The following is an 18,333-nucleotide window of genomic DNA, read 5'->3' on the forward strand; positions in this document are numbered from 1 at the left end:
ACGTAATTAACCGATTACCTACGTCCGTGTGGGTTTATGTTTGGAGGAAGCCAAAGGACGCACTCAAACCGCAATGCCTGGAGCTGTTCAACGCGGTGGGGGTCTCAGATGGCCTGGGCGCCAGCTTCGTGGGAGCCATCGGCTCAATCCAATAATTGTTCGGCCTACAAAGGCTATAACCTATATTGTTGTTTATTTTAATTCCGCTTAAACCACTTGCGGTGCAAATAGCACATAAATGGCGGAAGTGTAAGGTGGAGGTCATCTCAGAACATTTTGCCACATTTTGGATCGTGGCTGATGCTTGATTGTCCGGTTGTCTAACTTATTGACTTAATTTGATTCAACTTTAACTCTATTGTCCCGGATGGGATACATGGCGAACATTGAACGGAACCCACGAGCTGTGCTCCCTCGGGGGTCACTAAAGGGAATTTACCCATTTTCCAAGACTAGAAAAATCACGAATATTTAAAAAGAAACAGTGTTGGGGCAAAGTAAGATGGGTTGTGGACCTCTATGGATTCAATATTTCATTTAGATGTTGATAGATATTTGTGCAGATGTAGATGTGAGGAGAATGTTACGGCATTTTGTTCTGGCATTTTGAAAAGGACCTTCCCTATTGAGAACCTTTATCTGGATGGAAATCAAGAAACAGTTATAAGTCACGTAGCGGTTTTTGGATGGATATGTATAACTCTATAGGCAAGTAAGAAAATTAGCATTTTGGGGATGAACTGCCCCTTTTATGAGCAGCAGTCAGGGGAGTCACATTCTCACCTGCATGCTTATTTCTCTGTAATCTGCAGAAGCAATTTGACGCTTGGGAGTCTGCATTCTAACAGGCAAAGCATATATCTCTGATCTATATTTGAAAAGGGCACCAATCTTCACACTCACGGTTAACAAAAATTACGCACTTTTATGAAAGCTCATTTCCATCGAAGCGTCAAGCAAAAGTAGTTCATATTTAAAAAGCCTGTGGACCGGAACACATCAGAGGGCGCGGCCATATGCCTCAGATCAAAACCGAACCCTCTCCTGGAAAAGAAAAACAAACTTCCTAATTAAACACTTCCCGATTAATTCTGCCTCCGTAATTAGTGCGGAATTTATTCCACATCAATTCCTCACTTTGTCAGCAGAAAAGCCGCCCGGGCCACATGAGGCTGGAACAGCGCCTCCGCCCAGATACACTCCTTGCACACACACACACGCACACACACATACCGCATGTGCACGCCCTCTCCGCACACGCGATGCTGCACGACTTGGTTTCCAAGCGCGATCGCCATGCATTTTCCTTGCTTGCGAACATACGACTTACGACTGCATCTACTTACGAATAATCCAAGATACTGAGAGTAGTAGTAGTGATAGTCGCGAAAATTTGTATCGACTTGCGACCGACTGAAATTTGCAGTTGGCGCGTCGGCGGCCAGTCAGCAGTCAGTCAGCAGTCAGTCAGCAGTCAGTCAGGAGTCAGTCAGCGGGCGACCTACATCGTGTGTGCACGTAGTTTGTGGCTTATCAATATTTTTTTCATATTTACTGTGTTTGTGCTGTGTATTTTGTTTGTTTTCGCCCTTCATGAAGAGTCCTAAGAAGAAGAATGATGGGAAAAAGAAAAAGGCAATGACTCCCATTGAAACTAAGAAGGAAATCATAGAAAAATATGAGCGTGGTGTATATGGGAGAAATTGCTTCGACATACGACTGTTTTAACATACGACCGTTCTCATAGAACGAATTAAATTCGTAAGTCGAGGTGCCACTGTATTAATGATAAAAAGAGGATTTTAACCGAGCGTCAGTCATCACAACAGGCCAAATGAGGTATAAAGTTTAGTTTCACAACAGCGACTCCACCGTTGAAAATCGAGACGAGACGTTTGGAACATTTAGGTTTATTTCGTGAGGCGACAAGTTACTCCGGCATACTGAGTGGCACTGTGTGAAATCGGTCCACGCGCGTGTTTCTACGACATTAATTAGGGAATTGTGCTTGCTTAGCCAATGTCTGCTCTCTACTGAGGACTTCTGAGTTGCTATTCTATTTAGTTATTCCAATGTGAAGAAGCACAAACTGCAGCTGGAAATAGCTTGTTTTTCTCTGCACTGCGGTTATTGCAGTTTTCAAAAGAGAGTCGTTTTCAGCCTCAGAATATTGAGTTAATATAAAGTATGATATTAGACCAGATAAATAAACAAATGAATGAATGAATTAATACGTTAAACATTAAAAGAAAATTGATGGACATCTTTAAAGATTGCCATTTTGTCTGTCATTTTAAAGATGGAAACCTGCGGCAGAGTTCACCGACGCCCTCGGAAGTTTCCTGCGGTTGTTCCGTGCAAAGTAAGAATGGAGAATATTTTTCCGCCCTTTGTGAAGTGATTCCAGTTGAAGTTTGCGACAGCCCCCTTTCACGAACGTACCGTTCTGCTGTGTTTTCTCCAGCACAGCCTACAGTAATATTTCTATTGTACGCTTCATTTAGCTTGAGAGGGTTCATCTGAATCCCATGAATGACACCATCATCACCCCATCAGCGTTCTGTTGCAGGGGATTCAATTCCACCCGCAAAATCCCTTTTAATCCACAAAGGACTAAAGGGAAAAAAGATTGCCTTCCTGGATCACACCGGCGTACTGAAAAGCCCTCCAGATTGCGCCAGGGTCGTTTCACCCTCCACTGCTGAGTTGTTTGAGGTTTGAGGTCCAGTTCATGGTCACGGAAGACGTGATGAATACCACCGCCTCCAGTTGACCGGTGCGGAACTCCTTGCCAAGAATAATTCTGATTTGCGTTTCTTTTTTTTCTTTTTTCTTTTATATGTTCATGTAGTCCATGACAATAACCTGATTCCTTGCAAATATACTGTACATAAGCTGCACCTGAGCCGTGGTCCCTCCCACTACCTGCCCTGAACTGTCACTGGGTGCTGGTCCGTGCTGCCTCGGAACACATACGGGGCATTCATCCCATCTGAAAGACGTTTTGCAGGCTCAAAGGCTTATTAGCATCTACCGTATGGGTTGCTGTTGATTATAAATTCAGTAGAGCCGCTTATAAAGCTACCGGCCTCTCACGGTCTGTCCCGGTGAAGCCGCTTGGTTGTTGTGTGCATCGGGATCCACATTATTACGTCAATAAAGCTACACATTGTTAACTTCAGGAGCAGTAAGTGAAGCATAGCCTCCGCTCCGTCCTCCATCTACATACACACCTAAATCTACCCTTGGCTGTTTTGGGGAATTCAAGCTCCCATAATGATAATGCATATGCCAATGCTTGCTCACACCACACGTGGGAGTGAATATTAGGGCTCACGCGCCAAATCCAAATGTTCCATGTATAGTGGTAAAACCTTGATTCCCACTTGAGTTGTCTGACAGCATTAAACTTTTTTTTTTTAGTGATGAATGTGGGTCTCGAGTGGCATGCCTTTCTGCCTGTATTTTACCTTCTCTCCCCCCCCCCCGCCCCCGCCAGTGAAAAACACACAAAACAACACAGAGATCATTTTTCTTGCGGCATTTTCGCTTCATTAGACAGGACAGGGTAGACAGGCAAGGCAGGGAGGGAGAGAGAGGAGAGGACATGCAGCAAAGGGCCTCGGGCCGGCTGCAGGAAGGACTTAGCCTTAATGGTACGCGCTCTACCAAGTGAGCCCCTGAATTTTTATTTCTTAATGATCTCTTGTATAACATCGACTGCGGCAGATGCTGTGTCTCTTGATGCTGAGATATTGGGGTGATTATGAGCGATGGAAGTCTAGACTGCACCGAGTGTGTAATGGCTGAAAGCAGATGCTCTTGTTGATGTTTAATAGGTGGGTGAGGAGGTCTGTGTTCTCTTTCTCCACGTCCAAAAGGAGAAGCAGTGTCCCACGTGTGAAAGTTCAAAAACTCAGACACGGGGAAAAAAATAAATAAAAAGAACACCACAAAGGTAAAAACAGCCAAAATGAGGCCAATCCGTGCTGCAAAAACAGCGAAAAAAGAGTGTTGCGAAAGAAAAATGCTTTTTGTTCTTGACTTCAGTGTTTTATACGGAAAACTTGTATAAATGTAGGGCACCACATCATCCAAAATAAACTTAAGCAAAATATATGGAAGACAATTTCATCAAGGCAGACAGAAAATATTAGCACGATTACACAGCTCTGTGGAATACTCGATTCGGATTGGCTAATATCAGTCAGTTGGCAATCAGTTATTTCTGAATAATGGTCGCCATCTGTTAATAATGACCGTTGGCATGGGCAACCACCTCCTAGATTCACATCCTTTGTGTTTAGTTACGTTGTTGTGTTACTATTTTTCTTAAACGAGGCATACAGTACTAGTTATAAAATAATTTCAAATATTTTATTTGGAAAGTGGTCGTGTAATAACCTTCAGAGTGATAAACCGTGATAAACGGTTTGGTGATAATGACCGTCTGGTTGTACGTTATCCCTGGAAAGCGTTGTTAACAGATGTTTAGTTGGGCCACCGATTCGACGCCGCTGTAATTTCTCAGTTCCCACCTATCACCGCTTCGACCGCCCACGTGACTCTGCCGCGATGCACGCAGCCGAAACGCAGAGCGGCGGCAGCCGATTAGCAGATTTGCACATCAGTGCGCTGAGCAGAGTAAACTGAGCAAATCCCCCAAATCTACTGACGCTTTCCATTTCCAGATGAGTCACCGCTGCGCGCGCTCTCCGGCGGCCGGGTTTTGGAATTAGCCGGCGCGCGCGACAAGGCCTGACGTGCCGCGCTGCTCCGGCAGAGATAAACGCAACACCTTGAGAACTGTGTGGGCTTCCGCCGGGGACTTAAAGAGGAGGCTTCTCTTTATACGCCGGGAAGACACTCATCCATGAGGGACGCACCCTCTCTTCTGGAGACCCAACGCTGATGTCCGACTGGCCATCAAAAGCCGCGCGTGGTGAACTGTACGAGCCGGAATCACATTTATGACATCGCCCTCGTTGGCGATGCCGAGTTAGATGAGATTCACCGACTTCAAGTGAGGACACTCAGCCCATTAACGAATGCTAAATTGTTCCACGGTCCATGTTCCTCGGCCTAAGTGACAGCCGAGGTGGATTCAGAATCTGGATTTGTTGCACGTGAACAGTAACTTTTGCAACATACAATTGGTCGATAACTCAACACTGCCCCCATGTTACTTCTGTTTGATTTTAGATTTGCAGTTCCGACTTTTGCTTATTTAGAGGAGTTTGATCTTGTGTCAGAATGGAGGTACAGGTTCCCCAGGGAAAAGTGCAGTACAGGTAGGTATACATGTTGCACACTGCATGGCACACCTTTTCTTATGGCCCAATACTGTTGTGGATGATTAACACATTTTCTTATTGTTTTATTGTTCTATTGGGTCTATCTTGAACCATCTGTCGAGCTGTCTAACTGTTCCTATTGTTCGTATTTGCTGCAAACTAAATTTCTCCTTGAGGGACAACGATTGTAACAGTAATTGTAAATGTAATAGTAATAGTTATATTGAGGTCACTCAATGAACGCACTTAATGATGAAATAAATAGACTTGTACAGCACTAATGCTGTGGCCACATGTAAAGTGCGAAGTTCCGTACAAGTTACAGTCAAAGGTCAGGAAGGTCAAGAAGAATCAAGCAGCTGAATCCTAGAAACGTCTTGTCTCACAACTTCATGTTTAAATGTTTTATTATATTTATTTACTTGTACTAGTAAATAATAGATAACACAATTCATTATAATATAATAAAATTATTAGGACACTTACGTACAAATAAATAACTTTCTCGTCTCAGAAACTGCATGGTTCTGAACTTGTTAGGTCTGCATCTTCACAAGTTCATTCCTCCGTCGACCAGTCCCTTCAGAGTAACTGTCTCACTTCTAGGAGCCAAGCATCCGACACTGGGCTGACCTGTCTGTGTCCCTTTCTTTCGGCCGCTCTGCGGGGGAACGGAGATTGTTCCAGACACACTGGAATCAAAGTGGTGAAGGCAGTGCGGCGGGGGACGGCCGCGCCCCACGGCCTCCTCCCCCCTCCGCACGGTAGCCACGGAACCCTCGAACGTTTCCATTGTTTTTTTTAAAGGGGAATTACCTCGATTTGAGAGTTGAACAGGGAGCAGCAGCAGCAAGAAAATGATCCAAAAATAAATTCACAATTTTGTAAAAAATATATATATATTGTGATGTCATTACGAGGAAAACAAAAATATAAAATATTGTGAGTTAAAGGTGGGCTCTCATTTGGGACATTTTTAGACTCGTTAATCCACAGAACCTGCTGAGATTGTCCAAGGGGGTTTTTCCAAGTATATTTTTCTCCATATTGAAAGGATATTTTTAGTGTATAAAGTGTGTTAAAATGATATTTCTACCCAGTTGTACGTTTTGAGAATGCTTGACGTGTATTTTTTTTGTGCTTCTTATTTCCACATATGTACTAATTTAAAGTATAGCTTTAGTGTACTAGTCATTAATATGCCGTCAGTGTATTGAAAGTACACTCTCAAAAAGTATATTGAGACATTAACCAAAATTAAGCTGTAATTTGTACTTTTGTAAATATGGACTATATTAGAAGCCAAAAGCTCAAGCAGCTATAACTTGAATTAAAGGAAAACATAACAAACTTCATTGGGTTTGAATGACATGATGGGGTTATATTTAGACATTTAACTAGGTTTGGTTGAAAGATAAACTATATAACTATACCCAAGGGGTTGTTTTTTTTCTCAAGACAACTGACCTCTAAAGTTTCCTCAAGGTTGTTTCTAATCCGAGCGCGGTTTGGCTGAAGAACCAGTTCCCCTCCACGTTGCTTTCTCCTCCTGTGTGCTGGAGTCGGGTGGAGCCATTGTCCTGCACAACGTCAGCTCCATGTTGCAGATATCTGGTCACACGCCGCCACCTAGAGGTTCTACTGACAGGCTGGACCTTACAGGAGGAAGTGTTCATCCGAACACACACACGCACACACACACACACACACACACACACACACAGAGGCGTGTACAGGTGGTTTATAGAGTCTTCTAGAAATGTTTTAAAAATAAAACATAATTAACATGAATTAATATTTAATATAAATTAATAATTAATACATGATTATTATTATTATTATTATCATTATTATTATCATTATTATTATTATTATTATATATAATTTAATATATTATATATATTAAAGTAATTTCCCCCTGGGATTATTAAAGTATTTCTGATTCTGATTATTATTATTAATAATAATAATAATAATAATAATAATAATAATAATAATAACCATTATACTACTACTACTACTACTAATACTAATAATAATAATAATAATAACAATAATAACAATAATAATTTCTAAGCTCCTTTCAGAGAAATATTACTATAGTTAAAGGTCCATTAACGCTCAGCTAGGCGGTGCTGGTGCACAATTTAATATTTCATTGTAAAATACAGTCGAATGGAATGAGCGGGGATGAGCTCGTATTTCTGATTTGCTGCTACGTGGAATGCTGCAGGTGGTGCACATCAGGTAGAACAGGTCGAATGAGCCGGCCCCGCGCGGTGGGCGGGGTGGGTGAGGCGGAGGTGCTGCTGGAGGTGCTGCTGGAGGTGCTGCTGGAGGTGCTGCTGGAGACGCTTCCTCGTCATACGTCACCGCGAGCGCCGCGAACGCAGAGCCAGCCGAACGGCGTCAGAGGGCCGCGTGCGGAGACAGGTGAACCCCGTCACGAGGTCTCTACGTCGATTCTTAGAAGGATTTTGGGCCGTGATCACGGACGGAACCAAACCGAGTCGATCATTTTTTTTTTTTTTTTTTTTAAACCTGCGTTGTTTCAAAACGATTTTTATTTTTATTTTATTATTTTTTTAAATATATAATTTGTTGACGAAGGTAAACAGTTTGATCGCAGTGCGTGTTTGTGTCGAACGACCTTTCACGAACGCGTTACTGCGACGCTCGTGTGTCTTTGATGCTGCGTTCAGGGGCACTCGGGAATCGCACTCGAACCTAAACGCGCTTCAGAAATCAGAAATATTGGTTAACGCAACATTAAAAAAAAAAATTTAAATATAAATAAAATACACGGTAGTTTAGATCCAGGTCCGACATCGCCCGAGTTGGAGGTTGATTTGTTGTTTGTCAATTGAACGTATCATAATTATGCAATCTCTTGAGCTCGGAACTCTGATTACTCCGACTCCCACCGGGAGAAGTGCAAATAACTAACTTCGATGTTAACTACTCGGTATTATTATTTTGTTGTGTGTGTGTGTGTCATGTTAAAATCGTTGTGTGGATTTAACAAGCCACCGTTTTGCCAAACAATCATTTCCGTTTGCGTTTGCCGTGGTTCACACCCGAACGGCAGCGACGTGTTCCGGTTTCCGGGTGTCCCGGGAACGCATCGCGGGAACGCCTCCGCCTTCCGACCAGGAAGTTGAATCCGCGGGTGGAGGAGGATCCGCTGCGTGGGCTGCGTGGGCTGCGTGGGCTCCGCGGGCCGGGCGCGATCCGCTCCGTTTGTTTACCTCGCGAATGAGCCTCCTCGATGCCGCGCCTGCACCCACACGCCCTGCGACTCTCTCCCGACCATGAACAGGATCCAGCTGAAGCGATCCAGCATCCTGAGGATGGCCCTCGCCAACAGTGACCCGGGGGGCGACGCGGAGACCTTCCTCCTCCGCTCGCTGAAGATCGCGGCCGTGGTGGCGGTGTACTGGTCCGTCTCCATCACCATGGTGTTCCTCAACAGCCACCTGCTGGACAACCGCGACCTGGACGCGCCGCTGTTCGTCACCTTCTTCCAGTGCCTGGTGACCGTGGGTCTGTGCTGGGCCATGCAGCTGCTCTCCAGCCTGTGCCCCGCGGTCATCGTGTTCCCCTCGTTCCGGTTCAGCCTGAAGACCTCCCGGGAGGTGCTGCCGCTGTCCCTGGTCTTCATCTCCATGATCACCTTCAACAACCTGTGCCTGAAGCACGTCGGCGTGGCCTTCTACACCGTGGGCCGGTCCCTCAGCACGGTGTTCAACGTGTTCTTCTCCTACGTGATCATCAAGCAGGGCACGTCCCCGCGCGCCTTGCTGTGCTGCGGGGTCATCGTAGGTGAGACTGACCCTTCGCACTGTTTTCATTTGTTCTTCTACATGCATTTAATAACTTAATGGGCTTGAAGTCATGTGCATGTTCCTGGGCGAGGAAGGCGTTATTGGGTGGAAGAAATGCACAAAATGAGTGTCAATAAAAAAATTAAAGAAAAATGAATACAAATAAATGTTATTATTACAAGAATTGGATAAAGGGGAATCATCTTGCACGTTTTCATTTGACTCCACATTTCACTAGATTTGGAGGAGTTTACAGTGTAATATACGGCCGAGCACGACGTCAACATAATGTCCTTCATGTGACATGAGACGAGATGCCGTCTGCGATTTTGATTATTATATCCCAATGCAGTTAAATGTTGTGTTTAAGGCTGGGTTACTGGAAACTGAAGATATTTCCTGAACTTCATAGACTGTTGTTACTGTTCTGATTAATGGTCATAACTAATGAATACAGTGAACTAATGCATTTTGCACTCCTCAAAAATGAAAACAGGTAAGAATTGGTGTTGCCTTTTAGCTATTAAAATGGCAAAACATTGTCATTTGTGCACATAATTATCATAAACAGCATGGCTGGGCGATATATTGATATTATATACAGTATATTGATAATACATTACTAGTTATTATTTATTGTGTGTAAATCTCACGAAAGCACACAATCATCCCCATATCATCAAATTAGTGATACAGAGGCACTCAATATACTATTGTGACATCTGACTATGTGGTCCAGCCCTAGTGTAATATTGTACTTTGCCTTTGATCATCTGAGGTAACGTCAACATCTACATCATCTCAGGTTACGTTTCACACGATTGGATTTTGACGATATGTGTTTTGTTAACTTATCCCCCCTGTCCCGTGGTCTGCTCTAGGCGGCTTCTGGCTCGGTGTAGACCAAGAGGGCGTGGCAGGGTCCCTCTCCTGGACCGGGGTTTTCTTCGGGGTGCTGGCCAGCGCCTGCGTCTCCCTAAACGCCATATTCACCAAGAAGGTTTTGCCGGCGGTGGACGGCAACATCTGGAAACTCTCCTTCTACAACAACGTGAACGCCTGCGTCCTCTTCGTCCCGCTCATCCTCGTGTTCGGGGAGTTCGGACACCTGGCCCGCTTCAGCCGCCTGCTGGATCCCCGGTTCTGGGGCGTGATGACCCTGGGCGGGGTGTTTGGCTTCGCCATCGGCTACGTCACGGGCCTCCAGATCAAGTTCACCAGCCCGCTCACGCACAACGTCTCGGGCACGGCCAAGGCCTGCGCGCAGACGGTCATCGCCGTGGTCTACAACTCCTCCTCCAAAAGCCTCCTCTGGTGGACCAGTAACTTCTTGGTCCTGGGGGGGTCGTCCCTCTACACCTGGGTCAAAAGTATGGAAATGAAAAAGGTTCAGGAGCCGCAGGACGCCGTCGCCAAGGAGAAACTCCTGCCCAGCGAGAAGACCCTGGGTGTGTAACTTCCAGCTCAAGGTCGTCTGGAAAAATATTTTAACACTTTACGTGTAAAATACAGACATTCAGCAAATTGTGAAATCGGAACCGTGGATGGGTGGAGTTGTACAACTGTTAGTGGATGGGAGACGGTGTACGGTGTGTTGGGGTTGATGGTGGTTTGGTTTTTAGATAGTTTTAACTTAAAGAAGTAAGTGTCAAGGTCTTGGAAATAAGATATTTCCCTTCATTGCGGGAGCAGTTTTTGCACAATAATGTGTTACCATTATTATCATCATTGGTGGTAGTGATATATTATTATTCTGATATTACTATTATAAGTAGTTTTGTCCGAGAACTTAGACTAGACTTGGTCACGTCCTGTTTGGATCACAATATGACTGAGCCTTTATTTTGTAGTCCACATTTAAGAGACGGAATTTCAAGAAGATACTGTGTCACCAAAAATCTGTCAAAATAGGATTTGAGGTGTTAAACTTTCAACAAAGGCCTACAACAGCCTCGGTCTAATACTGTATAGCCTTGAATTTCTTGACATGGTATTTTGAACTTATAAGCAGCTATTGTGATATATTTCGATATCATATAACATTTTCTATATGATTATAGCGATAATAAATTCATTGATATTGCACCAACCCTATAATGCAAGAAGAAAAAAAGCCAGATTTTCTTGAAATAAATGATATCATTATGTTGATTGGGGATGTATGTAATATGAGGTGATGAAGGCACTTTTGTTTGTATAATAATATGAATTGGTTGAATAAAAAAGGTTTTCCAACTGGGTGTTTGGATGCCATTGTCCTGTCATTTGTTTTTAGTTTAGTCTTATCAGAATGTTGTAATATTATATTGTAGATGTTTTGATTTCTTTCTAGTATATACTGTATTGAGGAAACCATTGTTTCAAAGGCATCACACTAGATCATTTTTGTGGCATTTACTTCACAATTCTCCTTTCATCTTACTAATCATATCAAAAAACTCAGTTTCATTGTTGTGAAACTCAGTTTACTTAATTTTCTGCCATTTAAATTATACATTTGAGCTATGATTAGAGGGGTAGATTTCCCGATGTTCTTGGCTCAGAATGAAATTACATTAAATACACCAACTTTAATGGGGTCACTTTAAAGCACAATTTAGTTGTAGAGGTGTGAAATAAAGATGTACCCCCTTAAGGACATTTTAATTGACATTTTATTAGCTGTCCGTGAGATAGGCTCGGATTTGACTTTGTTTTTTGTTTTGTTTTTCGACACTATCCAAAACCAACGGTGCTTTCACTTCATTTTCCATCCGAGTATCTGTACTTTTATTTAAGCGAAAGGTCAAAGTACCTCTTGCAATAATAGGAGCCTTTCTGTGTGGAGTTTGCATGTTCTCCCCGTTGCTCACATGGGGTTTCCTCCACCTCACGTCAGTAAGGACCCCCACCAAAAACATGCACACAACATCATCGTCTGACCAGCGATGGACACTCATCACCTGGTCCCCGGGCGCGTCCACGTACGCTGCCCACTGCTCCTGGCTGTGGCCCCGGAGGACGGACGAGCCAGGATGGGTCAAATGCAGAGGATCCATTTCACCGCCAACATCCAAAGCATGTGCATGTGTGTGTGTGTGTGTGTGTGCAAGCATGTGTTGTAGTGTGGTGTGTTGCGTGACGAATCAAGACTGTTTCTTCTTTCTTCTTCAATACCTCCGCTGTCCAAAACACTTGTGGCCTCAGAGTGATCATAGCCTGTTGCACTGGTAAGTGGATTTCCCAGCTTGCCGCGCGGTGGCAGTGAAAGACGGTGTGTTTCACGGTGGCGGCGAAACGTGACCCAACGGTTCCAACCTGCCCCTGCTTAGTCAGCGCTAAGGAAACGCGCCGTCCGTGACGTTCGGTGTGGCGCTGAAGGAGCTGCGACTCGATGGGCGATTCTAAGTGTTGCTATTCAACACAGGCCCACTGTATCTGAGGTGTTGTGAAACAGAATCGGTTTGTAAGTTTTCCTTGTACAAAGAATTTGTCTCTGCGAGGGTTCGTGCATTGTTGGACGGACAATTAGCATTAAAACAGTTCACGTTAAAAAATAAAATGGGTTTCATTAGAAGACTATGACAGGGGCTTGGGGGCAGAATGGTTAGTATTGGTTATGGGTATAAATATAAACATGAATATAGATTATATATGCTGTACATAATGAATAAACATATATACAATAATACGGGCATAGCAGCGGGTTATAAACAATGGGTTAGAGAGGTAGTAAAGCAAGTATCTAATGTAAATATGAATTTAAATATCCTATTTAACAAGTTCAACGCCGTTATCCACACGTATCAGGAAGGGATGAGTTCAGTTCAATATGATCACATTCGATTCTTCATTATTCCAGCATTCCACATGGCGTCGCGTGTTATTATGGGATAGGTTCCCTTATATAAAACAATAATGCTTATGTAAAAAAAAAAAAAAACACCGACGGCTCGACGCGCTACACGCGGCTATAGGTTGATGTAGAGACTTTAGATCGGAGCCAGGACGAGCGGTCACAATAAATCACTGACTTTTTCTTTAGAATTAAAAGTCTTAAGAAATTGTGTCAGACGCAGCTCGGCGATGCTGCATTCAAATCAAGCTCGGAAATCGGCCATTCCAAGTCCAAGAGGTGCCCACTTCCGCGCTATACGTGTCCCACTGCGTCTGCTTGCGGGAAACACGGAAGCCCACAGTAAACATGTATTTGTCTGCCAGAGCATGCGGATTCTACAAGCTACACACTCGTTTTGTGTTTGTTTTTGAACATACAGAGTAGTTTAGTAGTTTAGATCAAAGTTGGACGTGTTTTTACATTTTGGAGGAAAAAAAAAAAGATGCTTTCTTCCGCGTTGACGCCGCGCTCTGGTGTCATATCTGTTACTGCGGTGAGACCCCCGACCCGGACGCCCCGCGTCCATTCGCGCTTGCCCGTCCGGGCGACGCTCGGCGTTCCGATTTCCGCCGTCGCCGGAACGCGGCACAAAGAGTGTACCCGAAGCTGCTTCGTAAACACGCCACACGAACGTGACGGGGCGGGGTCTAAACGTGTCGAGCAGCCAATCGAAAGCAGGTATTCGGCCCCTTACTCCCGCACGTGCAGACATCCCAGCCAATGGGAGAGCAGACAGCCGGGAGTGGATAATAGCAGCACGGGCGCTCCGGGATCGCCGTGGGTCACCGCGGGAAAGACAGAGCGACGTCGGAGCAGGAGGCTGCAGCCCGGGCCACGCAGACACATTTTACATTTTTCGACTGTTTTGTTTTTGTTTTTTTTGTTTTTTTTTACCGGGACTGACATCATGGCGGTGAATTCCGTGCACTGGTTCCGCAAGGGGCTGCGGCTGCACGACAACCCCGCTCTGCAGGAGGCTCTGCACGGGGCGGACACCCTGCGCTGTGTTTACATTCTGGACCCCTGGTTCGCTGGTTCCGCCAATGTTGGACTCAACCGTTGGAGGTCAGTGTAAAAAAAAAACCAAAAAACCCCACAAAACGGCGGTGTTGTTTAGTGAGTTGGTGGTCAACGCTTCTCTGTTCGCCGGCCTCGAGGGTCAGATTTGAGTAGTTCGCCCACAAGTCCACAAGTTCGGAAATGGGGCTGCGTTCCTTCGGAAGGAGGGAATCGGTAATTCCCCGTTGGCGAAACATTATACAATTGCAAAACCCGACAATAAATCCGAGAGGGGGGGGCGAAAACCAAGAGATCGGATCGTTTAGACCCGCGTTTAAGTAATAACCAGGAGATCTGCCGCGAAATCCCGGCGGTTCCCCTCGTAGTTTCGAAGTACGCGGTCGGAATTTTCCGGGTTTGGAATGCAGCACAAGCACACGCAGTTCATAATGGTTTACACAAAGTCTGCCGTTGTGCAAATTCGGATGTGTATTAAACAAGACACCGACCGTCGTTGCCATTTTAGACGAGAATGCCCAAAACGTCGCCGTTTGGGCTGGGCTCACGATTGTCTCCCCAAATAATCGACATTGAGTTGTTCGTCAAAAACATATTGTGACACCCATGTTGTGTCAGTGTCGCCCAGCAACGTCGACGGAACGTGAGGAATGAATCCAATTGAAATGTTCTTCAAATCGAATGCAGCTCCACTGAAATATGATTTGTGTGTGTGTGTGTGTCATTGCACATGTATAATAACTGTTTTGTTTTGTTGGCGCCCGCGCCGAGATAAAACAGCGTGTGCACATTGGGATATTCAGCCCCACTGTTGTATAACTTGTGATATCAGTGACAAGAACGTGCTGTTATAGAACCAAGTCACCAGCAATAATGTTACGGCCATGTCCTTCAAAATCATGCATACATGCCCCCCCCCCCCCGCTGATCACTAGGAACAACCAACTGCTCTTTCTCTCACCAATGTCCACGGAGAGTTCTACGCCTCTTTCGCCACTGTTCTCGCACCAAGAAATTCTGGCGAGGCCTTTTCAGACCTGCCATTTATCATATATATATATATATACATAAATAATTATTTTTCTTTTTATATTTTACATTATTATGGGAAAATGTGGGGTTTGGTTTCATCAATAACCCAAGGAAAGAATAATAAAACGTTTATAATAAACTTCATAATGATTTTGGCAAAAAAAAAAAAAAAAAAAATCATAAATCTAAGTTAAGCAATGAAACACTTGTCCAGCGTGATATTGTTCTGTTTGTATACTTTCCCCTGTATATTGAATCTCCTGAAATGCAAAACTACTGGGTTTTCTACAGAGTTGTACAACTCTGTTGTTAAATGAGGAGAAAAAAAAAAAAGAACTAAGTCACCAATCTGCTGCAAAGGTGTTAAAAGCTTTGCAAATGAAATGACACTCAGCAAATCCATTCAGCTGCGATATTCTTGTTTTTGTCAGGTTTTTGCTGGAGTGTCTGGAGGACCTTGACAACAGTCTCCGCAAACTGAATTCAAGGCTTTTCGTGGTGCGTGGACAGCCCACTGACGTCTTTCCCTGCCTGTTTAAGGTTAGTGTCCAGTTTGTGGCGCACGATTTCTGACTGTGTTTACGTCAGCGGAATCGCACATTATAGTATGTTCAAAGAGGTGTTATCATAAACTGTTATGATGCCGTCTTGGAATTGAAGCACCCTGCACATTTTTGGTTTTACACATAATCGGTACTTATGCACGCTTCCTATGAAGTCATACGAGTCAAATATGAAGTCTAATATTTTTCGTTGCTATGGTGATACTACCATTTGTGGGGCCCTCAGTTATAGATCAGTTTGACTTCACACAAGTAAATATATTAAACTGCTCTGTACACTCTTTTCCTGAGAGGGAAATCTCCAGCAGCATTCTGTCCAATGCCAAATAAGGTGTGCATTTGGTTCCAAAACTAGATAATGACTTACTTTTAAATGTTTGCACATGTGGTAACGCAATATTTAACTGCTGTTCTTGGGGCAGATTCAGTTAAAGGCAACATAGTATATCTTTCATAGATTGAGATAACTCCTGTGACCAGGGCAGCAATGTTGGGACTGTACATCTTGGTGTGATTAGACTCTGGGTCCCCCTGGTTCTAAGTTTGGAGGAGAGTTTGATAGTTGGAAGAAAGTTTTGCTGGGTTCTCTCTGAATGCTGGCAGCAGTAAAGCCGGCAGGACAAGTACAGTAAGTGGCTTGATGCTGCTGCTCCCATCAGACGAGCATGAAAAATGTAGACAGTGGTAATTGACCCGTCTCAAAGAGCATTATTTATGTAAGAGCTGCAACCGAGAGTCTTTGTTGAGCACTATGCATGTGTGCACACGAATCCTGTTTGATACTCCCAAAGTGTCTTTGTGAGAAGCTTTGTCTTGTTAACCCGTGCTAGGTCACCGGTGTGTTCTCTTTGCTTTATTGTAGCCTCCCAGGCCGAGCCAACTTGGTAATGCAAAACCAGCGCACCCTTTATTTTTATATAAGCTGCAAGAGCGTGTTGTGCAGCAGGTTCTCCGCTCCTTTGTTTTTCGCATCATTTTTTTCATGCAGGTTTGGTGACATCTTACGGCCTTCTTGAGAAATATGGTGCAACACTTGGGCGCTGAAGGGAGCGTACACATACGTACGCTCCTGTGGCCCTGGGAACGGGGTTATGAGGCCGTGTGCAAGGTTTCCTTTTTGTGCGACAACTCTTTAAATGTCACACGCGTGGTCAGTAGTGTGACGTTGAGGTTTTGGCATTTGGTAATTTATAAGGGAATAAGAAAGACAAATCTGGCAGAAAAAATGGGAGCTAGCTGTCTTTGCAAGGATGGGGAATTCCCACCCCCACGACAGAGTGTGGAATCAACTTGTGTCTTGAGGGGGACATGAAGATCAAAGACATTGCTCAAAGCGTCACAGAGCTTCCCCAATTTATCCACCGATGCACACGCTGCATTTTAACCAGTGCTGTCAGCATGCTGGACATACAACACAGAGTATTAGCGTGCCGTTGCATCTAGGACAGAGTCTTAGTCTAGTCCGCAAGTGGAGTTGAACTTCTCAACCTGCAATGCCACTCTTTATTCATTCTTTAATTATCTTTAGTTATCAATAAATGCTGCAATAACTTTGTCCTGTGGGATGACAAGAGCACAGCTTTTTGTAACACAGCCGCCACCAATCCCCCTCTTTGTTGAACAATCTTATCATGTTTTGGTCTATAAACAACTAATCATCATCGCTACTCCAAGATGGGGGATCACCAATTAATAAACATAGAACCAAACAACAACAACATGTACATGGAAAAATGTAAATAGGAACATCAGATGACAACTATCATCATCAGATGACATCTATTGACAAGACAGAATTAATTTAGTCCGGGAAAGTTGCAACAGCAATTGGCCACGTGGTCTCTTCCTGTGATAGCTATGGCAGTGAATGAGGAAGGAAAAGGAGAGGGATCTAATTAGGGGGGGGGGGTGTGTGTGTGTGTGTGTGCGTGTGCGTGTGCGTGTGTGTGTTCACCAGTGAATACACGGGACTTCTCCCAATTAGTTCTGGTGTATGAGGTCAGAATTACATCGTGGCGCCTCCAACCAGTGGAAAAGGCCTCTCAGCCACCCCTGAGTCCCGCAGCCGTATAGACACCCCACGACCGCAGGAAAATCCTGATGCCCAGGAGTTTGACATCGCTAAGTTCAGACACACTGTCATTTATTCACTTGGAGACTACAAATGAATTGATTCTCAGAAATGTGTATTTGGCATTCATGATGCTTTTATTAAATGGAAACATTAAAAAAATATATATTGGGACTGAAAGTTGACGACATAAAGCCTCTCGTTTACGTAAGAGGGTATCGAGACTTCCACCTCTTCTTGAATAACATTTTCAATACTGTACCACAATGAGGCTGTAGGGGGCCTCTTCTCCAAATAGGCTGCATTTTTATTACCAGGATGGATAGATTTACAGTGCTCACTGCTCAGGAATGTGTGCTTGTTTTTCTCTACTGTTTTATCCCTCAAGGGAAACCTGTCCCTGCACACGTGTATCGAATTAGCTGTCCCGTGGTTAATCTAATGTGGGGGAAACAGCAGAAAATGAAAAGCAACGATCAGTGTATTCAGTATTCTTCCTCGTGTGTGGTGTGTGTGTGTGTGTGTGTGTGTGTGTGTGTGTGTGTGTGTGTGTGTGTGTGTGTGTGTGTGTGTGTGTGTGTGTGTGTGTGTGTGTGTGTGTGTGTGTGTGTGTGTGTGTGTGTGTGTGTGTGTGTGTGTGTGTGTGTTGTTTTGT

General features: G+C 44.3%; 2 protein-coding genes across 3 annotated transcripts in view; both read left to right on the top strand.

Annotated features, from left to right (window-relative positions):
• The first annotated feature begins 7,622 nt into the window (after window positions 1–7,622).
• slc35c1 (solute carrier family 35 member C1) lies at window positions 7,623–11,336 on the top strand. Of its 2 annotated transcripts, XM_079998074.1 has the most exons (3): window positions 7,623–7,727; window positions 8,614–9,116; window positions 10,000–11,336. In XM_079998074.1, the coding sequence occupies exons 2-3, from the start codon at window positions 8,645–8,647 to the stop codon at window positions 10,572–10,574; spliced, it is 1,047 nt and encodes a 348-aa protein (XP_079854200.1). In that variant the 5' UTR covers window positions 7,623–7,727; window positions 8,614–8,644; the 3' UTR covers window positions 10,575–11,336. The 2 variants fall into 2 exon arrangements, with proteins under 2 accessions (XP_079854200.1, XP_079854199.1); XM_079998073.1 differs by lacking the exon at window positions 7,623–7,727 and having other exon boundaries at window positions 8,416–9,116.
• A 2,566-nt stretch (window positions 11,337–13,902) lies between these two features.
• Window positions 13,903–18,333, top strand: part of LOC307228584 (cryptochrome-2-like) — a gene marked incomplete at its 5' end in the record, with an annotated part of 20,027 nt that continues 15,596 nt past the window's right edge. Inside the window, 2 exons of the mRNA XM_079998291.1 lie at window positions 13,903–14,060; window positions 15,476–15,584. Coding sequence (XP_079854417.1) covers window positions 13,903–14,060; window positions 15,476–15,584 — 267 coding nt within the window. The remainder of the gene's footprint in view (window positions 14,061–15,475; window positions 15,585–18,333) is intronic.

The sequence above is a fragment of the Zeus faber genome (genome assembly GCF_960531495.2).
Source record: "Zeus faber genome assembly, chromosome: 3".
In the NCBI taxonomy this organism is placed as follows: domain Eukaryota; kingdom Metazoa; phylum Chordata; class Actinopteri; order Zeiformes; family Zeidae; genus Zeus; species Zeus faber.

Coding starts and splice junctions, on each gene's coding strand:
- slc35c1 (XM_079998073.1), top strand. CDS start 8,606: ATGAACAGGATCCAGCTGAAGCGATCCAGCATCCTGAGGATGGCCCTC. Junction 9,117..9,999: donor GTGCTGCGGGGTCATCGTAG/GTGAGACTGACC, acceptor GGTCTGCTCTAG/GCGGCTTCTGGCTCGGTGTA.